The 12613-nt window shown below is 44.9% G+C and overlaps 1 protein-coding gene and 1 long non-coding RNA gene across 9 annotated transcripts in view; one reads left to right on the forward strand and one right to left on the reverse strand.

The window, feature by feature from the left end:
* Positions 1-12613, forward strand: part of LOC115517683 — a 157147-nt gene that overhangs the window by 39011 nt on the left and 105523 nt on the right. The window lies entirely within an intron of this gene.
* The window catches only part of FGF1 (fibroblast growth factor 1), a 110765-nt gene that overhangs the window by 4521 nt on the left and 93631 nt on the right, over positions 1-12613 (reverse strand). For 6 of the 8 annotated variants that reach the window (XM_030320521.1, XM_030320510.1, XM_030320477.1 and 3 more), the window contains one exon: positions 4061-4164. The exons of the other annotated variants lie outside the window; for them this stretch is intronic. In XM_030320521.1, the coding sequence (XP_030176381.1) occupies positions 4061-4164 (104 nt within the window). The remainder of the gene's footprint in view (positions 1-4060; positions 4165-12613) is intronic. 8 annotated transcript variants of the gene reach the window in all.

The following is a 12613-nucleotide window of genomic DNA, read 5'->3' on the forward strand; positions in this document are numbered from 1 at the left end:
GGCGGTATAGCTGCCTTTTTAAATGTTTATTTATTTTGAGAGAGAGAGAGAGAGAGACAGGGAGAGAGAGAGCACAAGCAGAGGAGGGGCAGAGAGAGATGGAGACCCAGAATCTGAAGCAGGCTCCAGGCTCCGAGCTGTCAGCACAGAGCCTGACGTGGGACTTGAACTCATGAACCATGAGATCATGACCTGTGCCCAAGTCAGACACTCAACAAACTGAGCCACCCAGGCACCCCATATCTGCTTTTTTTTAAGTTTCTTTATTTATTTTGAGAGAGAGAGAGAACACAAGCAGGGGAGGGGCAGAGAGAGAGAGGGAGAGAGAGAGAATCCCCAGCAGACTCTGCACCATCAGTGTGGAGACCAGTGCAGGGCTCCATCCCACAAACGGTGAGATCCTGACCTGAGCTGAAACCAAGAGTCAGACACTTAACCAACTGAGCCACTCAGACACCCCTGCTCTAATTTCTTTTTTAAAAAATGGAAAATAAAGCTATGAAAACATTTAATCTCACAAGATAATACAAGTTAAAAATGATTTAACATGTTGGCTATAATAACTGCAAAGAACAAAAAGATTTACAATGCTTAATATTGGTGAGAGCATAGGAAATAGACACTTGCATGCACTGTTGTGAGATAAATTGGTGGACATTTTCTGAGGGTAGTTAGGCAATATGTATTACCTTTGACCCAGCAATTCCATTGGTAGGAATTGACCCTTAGGAGATACTTGGGCAAGGGTAAAACAGTATTTTCAACGATGGTCTTTGCAGGATTGCACGTAATGGTAACATTCGAAGCAACCTAAATCTTCATGGAAAGGTGATTGGTTCAAGTAGGTAGTGGTACATCCCTACAGTGGAATTGAGGGCAGCTTCCAATTTATCAAGCTGGAAAGAGTGCTATAACATATTAAATAGTACAGTTGCTTTAAAAATATCTACCAATGATTACTGTTTCACTGGGAGTTCATTGGTTGGAGAGTGGGAAGAGCCCCAGGAATTTGAACTTCCTATTTGTCAAGATTTTAGAATACATTTATTATATTTGGATGTAAAATACTTATGCTGTATACTGACTTTGCTCCTGTTCTAAGGCATGTGATCTCTGTATTGTCTCTTCCCCCACAGTGGTTGTTGATTCCCTTTCAGGTGGTTTCCAGGCTTCTTCTTCATTATTCTTAATTTGTGGGCATGTTTGTGTACTTGACTGTGAGCCCTACTTAGGGAAGAGGTGGAGTCTTGTCAGCTTTGTGTCTCCCCACCCCCAGACACAGAGCCTTGTAAATTACAGGGGCTCGCCAGCAAGGTGGTGAGCTTAACTTGATTCTTGAGATTGTAGAAAGCAGTCTGTAAAGTTCCCTTTGATTAGTAAGGAACTACGTAACAGGAAGCTTCCTGCTTCTTATTCATTTGCAGTCTAGGGGCACTGACAACTGGGTGAGACACTTTGGGTCATTTTAGAATAAGACGGGACATAGTTGTAATATTTAGCTGGGTGACTCTGCTGCCTCTAGAGGAACGTATCCAGACGTTAGTGTTTGCTGCACAGTGTCAGGTGTGGGAGGAGGTAGGAAGTTTTGGACCTGTGTGGGTTGCCCACTCCCCTGTAGGGAGGGTACCCCATGACACCCCTCAGTGGGCGTCAGGCCTGTGTTCTGTGACGAAGCTGAGGGTGGCCACATCCCTCACCTGATGTCTCCATTGAACTAGAGCGGTCGACACACTCAGAATGGCTGAGTCACAGGCTGAGTCAGCAGGCCAGCTCGGAGATGCTCCAGCCCAACCCCACCAGGATTTGTCAGGGGTTGTTAAGCGCTTGGTGCATTGCCAGCAGCCTGGAGATGCACAGTTGATTCATGACTATTTTAAAAATTATTTTCTTTTTTTATATTTTAGCATGCTGTTTTCCCCTCAACTATTTGGGTGACATATATCCACTGTAGGAAATTTGGGAAATACAGGAAGGCATTCACATATTATAAAATTGGCTACTTATCACCCCTAGAGATAAATGCATTAATGTTTTGATATATATGTATCCTTTCATTATGAAATCTAAAATATGTCATTATTTTATATAACCTTTCATGATTAATAGAAAATATTTCATTAGTTTTAAAAATAATATGTCCTTTCCACAGACATAAACATTTATATCAAGATGGATTAATACCTAAAACTGCCTGAGAGCATGAGGTAGAGCTCTGAGATATTTTAGAAATTGTAATTTATTAATGGAGAAGTATATCAATTATTAGGCATAATATATTAAGATTACCCTCAATATTTCAGGTGAAGCACAGTGATGGCCAGGACTATGATGGGAGCCTAAAGGAAATTGGGTTTGGGTGTTCTTCCTCAATATTTTTATACAAATAAAAGAAGGTTATAATAAGCATCAAAATGGATTTAAAAGAGGAAAAGCCATAAACTATAAATATAACCTAGGAAATAATGAGGATAAGGGATTTATAAACTTATTTGTCTTCTAGCTCTCACTGATGAAGCACCTCCCCCATTTGCCAGCAACATTGGTGGGTGGGTTCTGTGCATTGTCTCTCTGACCCCTCTTAACCCCTGTGTGTGGTAGTGACCATCCATTACTATCCTTATTTTAGAGAAGGCTTAGAGTGGGCAAGTAACTTGCTGAAGTTGCAGAGAATTGAGATTCAGTTGTGAGTCCAAGATTCAGTGATTGGTTGGTTGGTTGATTGATTTTATTACCAACCGGAAGAACCACCTTTAAGAAAAATCTACTTCAAGGGCCACCTGGGTGGCTCAGTCTGTTGAGCATCTGACTCTTGATTTTGGCTTGGGTCATGATCCCACAGTCGTGGGATTGAGTCCCACATTGGGCTCTGCACTGAGTATGGAGCCTGCTTGGGATTCTCTCTCTCTCTCTCTCTCTCTCTCTCTCTCTCTCTCTCTCTCTCTCCCTCCCCCCATCTGCCCCTCTCCCCCACTTGTGCTCTCTCTCTCTTTCTCAAATGAATGAATGAATAAAAAGAAAAATGTGCTTCCATGTAGCAGTCAAAGTCTAGCTCCAAACTCTTTAAAGTTGTCCCATTTGATACAGATTTCAGCAAACAGGCTACAGGAGGTGGCCCATTGCTCGTGACTTGTAGCAGGAGCTACAAGTCACACTATATTCACATCCCAAACCCTGGCTGAAGTTACAGCTTCGGGAGACAGTTTTCTGTGCCTGCTACCAGTTGGCAATTTCATTTAAGTTAAAGAGAGCCTCAGACCAACCCCCTCCTACCACTGCCTTTTTGTAGACATCTCCAAAAGGGAAAAAAAGGAGTCTGGCCAAGTCTCAATGATCAGTTGTTAGGATAAAGAGAGAGGATCATTGAAATTGAGAAATAATTTCAAAACTTGTGTCCATTGGCTTTAGTTCTCTTTCCATTGAGATCTTTTACCAAAGGTACCACGAGGGGCAAAATCAGATGGTCTGTTTCTATTCTTTTCTCACAAAGATCAGTATGTACTGAGTCAAACCTGTATCAAACATCAACCAGGAGAGAGAGGGAGTAGAAGATGTTGAGGATTTTTAGCTACTGAATAAACTCTAAGACCGTGCTTCTCAAGGACAGGGATGTGGCTCATTTGTCTTCACAGCCCTTCATACTTAGACACAGGAGGCACTCAATACATGTTTGTTGGATGACGTATCCCATGCTAGAGTCCGGGCTTGATAATTTTTGTGAAAAGCATAGAGAGTGTGGTGGTGCTCCAGAAACATGTTTGGAGTGAATGAATGAAATGGGAATAGGTATTCTGAAATGACTGACTGGTGCGTTACTAAAATTTCAGTCAATGTCTCCTCTGTGTCTCCGTGATAATTCATTCGAGTATTTTGAGAGAATATCACAAGAAGCTCTTTCATGTCTGAGCCTAAAATAAAGCAGGGTAGAGGGTGGGAATCTTGCTGGAAAAAATAACAAACAGAGACTAATTGCTGCTTTACACTTTGCATCACTCAACGTAACAAGATTTCTGGAAACCTCCAACCCTGGCCGTGTCTGGAAGCATGTCAGCCTCATACTTACTGAGCCGTACAAAAGCCCGTCGGTGTCCATGGCCAAGTACTGGCCAGTCTCGGTACTCTTTATATACACCTCCCCCACGCTTTCCGCACTGAGCTGCAGCTGAACTGAAATAAAAATAACACGAGCAAAAGTAAATAAACACTAAAGCTTTGGCGATAGGACCTGGCGGCCAGGACAGTTAGCCATGGAAAATTCTGCTCATTCATTTTGCAGTGCCCTCAAGGATGAGCCTCAAATTAATCAAAACATTGAAATACAGTTCCTTTTTCTTTGCCCTCCAAAGAAAGCTGTCCTTTGGGAATTATGTTCTTGAGAGAAGGAGAGATGATGGCAGGCGTGCCCACCATCCCCCTGTTTGTTACACAATGACCCCTCATGCACTTCCTCTGTCCCTGTCCCCTGGCAGGAAATAACCATAGGAGGAAGCGACATTTGCTTTCCTAGGTGCTGTAGAGTGGGCAGTTGGCCAGCCTGAGTATGTACTCCTTCAATTATCAGCCTGCTTTGGGGACGCCTTTTTATAGCCCCAGCCTGTTAGGCATGGGAGCTTCTCATGGACAGATTGTTATGAAAAAAATCTGATCCCGCTAGCTTGCCATACAGAGGGTTTTCCCAGGAAGTTGGATTGGTTGGTGCATCTGAAACTCAGGGAACTCTCCCACAGTGAAGTTCAGTCAACTCCCAGCCTCTGTGGTGGCCCAGCTGGGATAGAGGCAGAGGGGAACACCAGCTTCTTGGGAAGACAAAGCAGTTGCCTGGGAACGCAGGGATGGGAACAGTGGTTCTCACCCTGGGGTGATTTCGTTCGTCAAGCGACAGTTGACCATGTCCAGAGACATTTTTGGTTGTGCTGGCTGCAGTGAGGGTTATGGTACTGGCGTCTGGTCGTAGAGGCCAAGGATGTTATGACACATTTTGCAATGCACAGGGCAGCCCCCACAACAAGAAATTATTCATCCCAGAAGGTCAATAGTGCTGAGGTTGAGAAACTGTGAGGTTGAAGGCAAGGACATGAGTTCCTCTGAGTTAGTCTCCCCATTTACACCGATTGATAACCCAGAGGAGCTTTGCCCACTGCTGGACAACTAACTGGAGTGTGATACCCATTCAATAATTATTCATTTGTTCATTTGTTCAAATAATTATTCATTATTCATTTGTTCATCCTTCCCATGGTAGTTCTGGAGGGAGAGATCTTTTGATGGCTAGCATTTGAGAATCAAAATTAATTCTGAACTCCCTGGACAATTTCTTTGGCCACTAGACTGTCACAACCATCGTTAGGAGTGAAACCTGCCTAAGGACCAGTGAGCACCCAGTTCTCCAGGAGGACAAACTGACCTCCCTAAAGGTCAGCTTACTCAGGGGCTGAGGGGCAGGGTGGGCTGGAAGGAACATTGGGGTTTGGTCGGCAGATGGGGACTCCTCATTGCCTTTTCTTTGTTTTCATGTTTTATTTAATTTCTTTGAATAAGAAATACATTCCCATGCGTCAAACCTGGAAACCGTGTAAGAGGAGACTCTGAGGACTCTCCCTTCTGTTGCCTCTACCCCCCAGCCCCCACTTGCAACTGACGGGGATACAGTGGTAAACAGGATGGATGAGACCCTTGTCCTTCCTCCAAGGATACGTTCATTCTCAGGGGGTGGGGGAAGACAGAGACAAACAAGTAAACCCCGCCTAGATATATTTTATGTGTATCCTTCTAGAGAGATCTTAGGTATATATGAGCAACTCCGTGTTATCTTTCCTGCCTTTCTTTTTTTTGTTTTTTTGGTTTTTTTTTTTTACATAAATGGTATGATATACATACAACTATATACCTTGTTTTGTTTTGCTTGTCTGTTTGCTTAGAAATTAACTGGAGAGCTTTCCAGTTCAGTACTGAAAGAGTTAACTGCGTTCTTTTTGCCACTTGAATTGTGTTCTACCATGTGGCTATACCATAACCATTTAACCACTTCCTTATTAATATGTCTGTATTTTCTCATTTCCCTCTGTTTTCTCTATCTTATGATTCATCCCAAGGGTGATACATAGTTCCATCACCCTTACCCAAGATGCAGTTCTCTTGTCTTTGGAGGTGTTTGCTACAGAGACTCGGGTCTCCTGTAGCTTCCTGTGGTCAGTGGAGTTTAATCCACTGGAAGGAAACTGGAAGCTACTGATCTCCTTTCCCACAGGTCCTTCTGACATGGGTTACTCAGAGAGGGTAGTCATGATAGAACGGGCCAAAAGGCCTCCATCCTGACTGGGGCCTCCCCTCTAGCCTCATACCACACCACACACTCACTCACTCACCTTGCCCCACTCACTTAGCTCTCCCAACACATCAAGCTGTTTCCTGCCTCAGGATTCTTGCCTGCATTCTGCCCTTTGTCTGGCACCTTCTTCCTCCCAATATTGACGAAATTGGCCCTTCTCCTCCTCCAGGCCCCAGCCTAAATGCTCCCAACTTGGAGAGGCCTTTCCTGCCCAAATCCCCTATGACTAGCTGTACAGAGACCCTCCACCCACTGCCCCTGCCACTGCCACCTTATGATCTTCACATGATCATCTGGCTTAGTCCTTTGTTTGTTTCCTTCATGGCACTTTATACAGCGTACAGTTATTTTTGCCATTTAACAGTTTACTGGTTTATTTCTGCCTCCCCGGGAGAGTGTATACCTGGGGAAAAGGGCAGGGATCTTCTCTGGCCTGTTCCCTGTAGGTCTCCAGCACTTCACACAGTGTCCTGTGCAACGGTTCAGCCAACATATGTGTGCCGAATGAATGATGTTAGGCTAATATCTGCAGAGATGATCCTACTGGTCCATCATCAATAAGCCGTGCACTTTGAATTATGTTTCCAGTCATACTTTGTGGAGTGAAGTAAGAGGGACCAAGCGGAGAGCTTTACAGGCTCTTCTACCAGCCAGCTGGGTGACCTTGGCGAGGCTCTTTCGTCTCAAGGCCACAGTCTCTTTATCAGTAACATGGGTAGGGTTTATATTCAGTCTCTAAAGTTTTTTCCCAGCTCTAACAGTCTATGAAGCAAGTAAATGCCTTTAATAGCAATGATGCACACAACAGAATAGTGTGTGGCCGTAAAAGGGAATCAAGTACTGATAGGTGCTACAATGTGGATGAACCTTGACAACAGGCTCAGTGAGAGAAGGTGGTCACAAAGGACCACTTATTTTATGATTCTATTTAAATGAAAGTTCCTGAAGGTACAGACCCAGAGAGACAGGACATAGATTAGTGATAGGCAGGAGCTGAGGAGGAAGGTGGAGAGAGCAAAGGGGGCATTATGGTTGAGAGGTATAGGGTTTCATATCTCAATAAAACTTTTTTTTTTTTAGTACCCTGTATTTTCATTGGACTTGATGGTTTACATAGAAGTTGTACATAGATTTTTCTGTCAATTTATCAGCATAATCCTGTATGTTTAAGAGAGACAAAAGGAAGGAACTAACTGTGTATTGATCACCTATAATGTGCCAGGCATTGTGGTAGTTTCTATCCTGGTATAAATAGTATAAAATTATAGCACAGGTTCCAGAATCAAACTACATGAATTGCAATTCTGGCTTGGCTACGATATGTGATCATTGGTCAAATTATTCATCTCTGTTACCTTATGCGTAATGATAGTACCTGCTCCATGGAGTTGTTTTGAGGATTAAATGATCTAATATATGGAGAGTGCCGAGGACCATTACTGTCATTTCCACCGAGCTACGGTGACCTCATTGCTTCTTATAGCATTCCCTGTTGGAAGATGGCAGTGGCTTTGTCCTACAGGTGAGGAGACCGAAGCTTGCTGAAAGCATATTTTACTCAACATTATACTTATAATCAGGAAAAAAATCGTGACCAGAGCCCAGCTTTGAGTATTTCAAGTATCCTGCTTTTTCTTCTCTTTCATACAACACCTTGGGACCCAGTGATGGGGAAGATGGGTCCAAATCCAGCCAAATTCCCTTTCTTGCACCCACTTATGTTCAAACAAGACGTACAAGATGGCAGATGGTCATCCAGGATCCCATTTGTAGCTACGGAACGGAATGATGTTAGTTGCCTGGGGCTTTTTTCCACCTACCACCCATATGTGTAGGTATTGAGTCAAACACATTCTAGATGCTACAGGAATCCCATAGGGAAGGTCCTTTTGGGTAATCAAGGAAAATTTTTTTTTTTTTTAAGATAGACTTTATATTTTAAAGCAGTTTTTGGTTCACAGCAAAAATGAAGAGAAGGTACAGTGATTTCCCATGTACCCCCTGCCATCACACACGTGTAGCGCCCCATTATCATCTCCCCCATCACAGTGGTACATGGGTTACACATGATGGACCTAAACACTGACACGTCAGTATCATCAAGGAGGATTTTCAAAAAGCTTTTCATTTCCTAGTTCATTTGCGTTCTGCGGCTTACATAGCCTGCATTTGTCTTTCTGTGGGGGTAGGTAGAGGCGACTTTGGACTCCCATCTTGGCCGCGTGAGGGCCTCACGGAGGTAAACACGAGCCAGGGCTGCTTGGCACGGGGACGCAGTCCTCGGCCGTGAGCCCCCACACCAGGGTTGCTGCACTGGTGAGAGTTCGTCTCAAGAGTTTCCTCTGTAAATATTATTTCTCCAGGATGTCCAAGTTTCATAGCTCATTTTCACTGGATTTCTTTCTGGCGAAGTTTCCTAAACATATATCCTCTGCGAGCAGGCCTGGCAGGAAGGAGTAACACCCAGCCGGGGCCGCTCGTGTAACCGACGAGGCGTCCAGCTCCCCAGGGTGACTTCATTCCAGTTTTCTAAACTTACAGTCTCCCGCAGCTGCTGCTGAGGAGGGGAGCGGGAAGGGGGCGTGTGAGAGAGGGGGGCTCTCAAGGAGGGAGGGGCCGGCTCCACAGCCCGGCTGAAGCGGAGGCTCCTCCCCCTCGGAGCAGGGCCAGGGGCCTGGAAAGGCTCTCAGTCAACACGCGTTGACCGACCGTTGCGTGCTGGGGACCGTGCCCTGTGCCACACACCGACCCTACCGCAGGAGCCTCGGGGGTTCAGACCCTGAAATGATAAAGCCAGACCACAGAACCCCTCCCCCCACTCGCTTTTGAGCTAAAAACGAACACAAGTGCAACAACTACAACAGAGACTCTGTCTCATGCATGGGTATTAGGTATTATTAGATAGAGCAGATATGCCTATGGATGGGGTAGATGCAAAAAGCTGAAAGTAATGTGTGCTGAAAACAGCACATTGCAAAAGCATATTTCTAGTAAATCCTTGAAGAAATTCTGTAAAAAACACAAAACAATGTGCATAGCTCATGAATATATAGGAAGTAAGATAGGAAAGTGTGCATTGGATTCAGACCAAATTCATACCAGTTGCTGCCATGGGGAGGATGAGAAGAAGGGCCAAGTCTGGGGACTGCTGGTGGGAGGAACTTCCCCTTTGTCCTAGCTCTTCACTTCCTTACAAACACAATTCTTTTTTTTTTCAATTTGAAAAAATTTGTTTAATGTTTATTCATTTTTGAGAGACCGAGCATGAGCAGGGGAGAGGCACAGAGAGAAAGGGAGACACAGAATCCGAAGCAGGCTCCAGGCTGTGAGCTGCTAGCCCAGAGCCTGATGCAGGGCTCGAACTCATGAACTGGGAGATCATGACCTGAGCCCATGTTGGATGTTTAACCAACTGAGTCACCCAGGCGCCCCAACAAACCTAATTCTGAGGCAAGAACAGCCAGTGGGTGACCCTGGCTCAGTTTGGGTGATGGGGCTGCTGCTGATCGTGGCTCACTCCTTTCCGGAGCAGTAGTTGATGGATGAGGCTCAGCACAAATACTGATGGGCAAATACTCAGAGCTGGCCATGATTCCAGTTCTTGCCCCTGATGACCCCTGCTGTGCCTTAGGACCCAGCTCAGGCTTGACCCAAGCACCATGTAGACCTGAACGTAGGTATCCATGAAGGTGACTCCCTTGACGGTTGACAGGGAGCCAGAAAAGCTGATAAGGCAGGACAGGGCTGAGGGGCCTCTAGGGCCACACATTCTCTGCTCAGTTTCCTTTTCTGCCACATTGCACCAGGTTAACTAACACCTGAGCAAAAGGGAAGGAACACTTTTCTTTATCCCATGCGGGGAATTTAGGACTTGTAGTCTGTAACAGGAAGGTCCCTGGCTCTCACACATCCCAAGGATGAAGGGGCAAGGACTTTTCAAAAAATGAGACAAGTCATTTCATCCACAGAGTATGTATTGTTCCATACTTCCGAAATGGGAATAGGAACTTCTGCACTAGCAGAAGAAATGGAAGCAGTTCTTAATTAAAAAAATTTTGGGGGGCGCCTGGGTGGCTCAGTCCGTTGAGCGTCCGACTTCGGCTCGGGTCGTGATCTCGCGGTTTGTGAGGTCGAGCCCCGCGTCGGCTCTGTGCTGACAGCTCAGAGCCTGAAGCCTCTTAGGATTCTGGGTCTTTCTCTCTCTCTGCCACTCCCCCACTCATGCTCTGTCTCTCAAAAATAAATAAACATTAAAAAAAATTTTTTTTAATTTGTTATTTTATTTTATTTATTTATTTTTAAATTTCTTTGTTACGGCCACCAGTTCACACAGCCCCCAGGGCCCGCACAAGCACAGAGGCCCTGCCCCTGCCTGGGGCTCTTGCCTTCTCTATCCCCAGCCCGCCTCTTATCTGCCCCCGCTCGCCAGCAATTTTTTGAAACATACTCTAGAAATACGTTTCTTAGAGAAATTCACATTTATAAAGCATTGTAAAAAATGTCCTAAAAGAAGGTCGTAAATGTTAGCTTGGTGGATTTGTGACCATCATGTCTTCTTTACTAGGAATGCATTAGGGAGTGCTGGTTTGGGAATGGCCTGTTTATCAAAAATAGATGTCAGGGGAGCCTGGGTGGCTCAGTTGGTTAGGCATCTGACTTTGGCTCTGGTCATGATCTCGTGGTTCATGAATTCGAGCCCCGTGTCCGAATCTGTGCTGACAGCTCAGAGCCTGGAGAGTGCTTCAGATTCTGTGTCTCCCTCTCTCTCTGCTCCTCCCCCACTCATACTCTCTCCCTCTTTCTCTCTCTCAGGAAATGAATAAACATAAAAAAAAATGTTTTTTAATACTTAAATGTCATTTCCATCTTCGTGGATCATGCTCCTCCCTGCCCTGTGTTTATAGTTTCGACCCCTTCACGGATCTTTACTGGGAGCCTATGTAAAGATGAACCCAGAGCTTTTGGGTGGATATGCTAGCCCCCCACTAGGCAGTCTACCTTTTTTTCTGCAGAGCTATATCTCTGGTTTTCTCTTCTCCCCAGTGCCTTCCATTAGCTCTTAGCAGTAGTTTATTTACATTAGATCCACATGATTCTTACTTTCCAAGAAGAGAAAGACGGAAGAGGTATTAGGAGCCTGCCACTGCCAAGATCAGGGAGCTTTGGGGCACTGCACCATGGTTCCAAGCCCCAAGCCGTCCTGGCATCTTCCTGTCCTGCCCTAGGAAGTTTTATTTTTATTTTAGTTTTCAATTAATTAATTTTAAAATGACATCCAAGTTAGCGTATAGTGCAATAATGATTTTAGGAGTAGAATCCAGTGATTTATCCCCTCCGTGTAACACCCAGTGCTAATCCCAGCAAATGCCTTCCTAGGAATTTTTAAAGATAAGATTACAGCTGGTGTGTTTGGGGGACAAATGAGTGCAGAGGGAGGTCTTTTCTGCTTTGGTAGCATGTCTGTGGCCTTTAAGCCTGCTTTCCACCTCTGCTCTCCAAAGAGAGGCCAAAAGAGATTACGTGCCTGGTTTATTCTGGGTTGGAGACTTCCCGTCCTTTGCTGTGTTTACCCAAAGTGAGGTCAGCCTCATTCAGAACTCGGTGAGGTTGTTTTATGTCAATGGCATTTATAATTAAAATGTAGCCACGAGCTGGGCTCCCTAAAGCATTAGAGAGAGATGGAGAAGAAAAAGAAATTGAGCTTGTGGAAAAAAAAATTCCAGTGGTCTGGAATATATATATATATATATATATATATATATATATATATATATGAAAAAGACTTTTCTTAGAATGTGTAAAGGTGTCTGCTTCTGCTTTGGGACTGAAAAAAAGGTGCCTGGAAAATTTTGATCTAGTCCATGGACTGTGTGATATTTAAAAAAAAAAAAAAGGTTATCCAGAAAAATCTCTTCTGTATAACCAGATAAGGAGTGAGTGGGAGGAGAGGGGCAGGGATCCCTCTGGCATCACATCCCACCAAGATGGGAATACCCCACAGAGGGGAGTTTTTCTGCCCAAAGACCTGCCCTGCTGTCTGGCTTTGGCACCAGGGCCCAGCTCTGCCCACCTTGGTGATTCGAAAGCCGTCTTGACTTTCAGCCCCAGCTAGTGGGGAACAAAGTGCCTTTACCATCAGGTGCCGAGACATAGTAAACTAGAAACCGGAAGTCTGTACTGCCCCAGTACAAGGAGGCAGGAGGGATTGCACCCTAGAGGAGTCTGCCCTTTCTAAAGGGCTGCAAAGTAGGATTCCTTTGACCGGTGAACTCCCTTAGTGCCTTTAGG

This window comes from Lynx canadensis, chromosome A1 (genome assembly GCF_007474595.2).
Source record: "Lynx canadensis isolate LIC74 chromosome A1, mLynCan4.pri.v2, whole genome shotgun sequence".
In the NCBI taxonomy this organism is placed as follows: Eukaryota; Metazoa; Chordata; class Mammalia; order Carnivora; family Felidae; genus Lynx; species Lynx canadensis.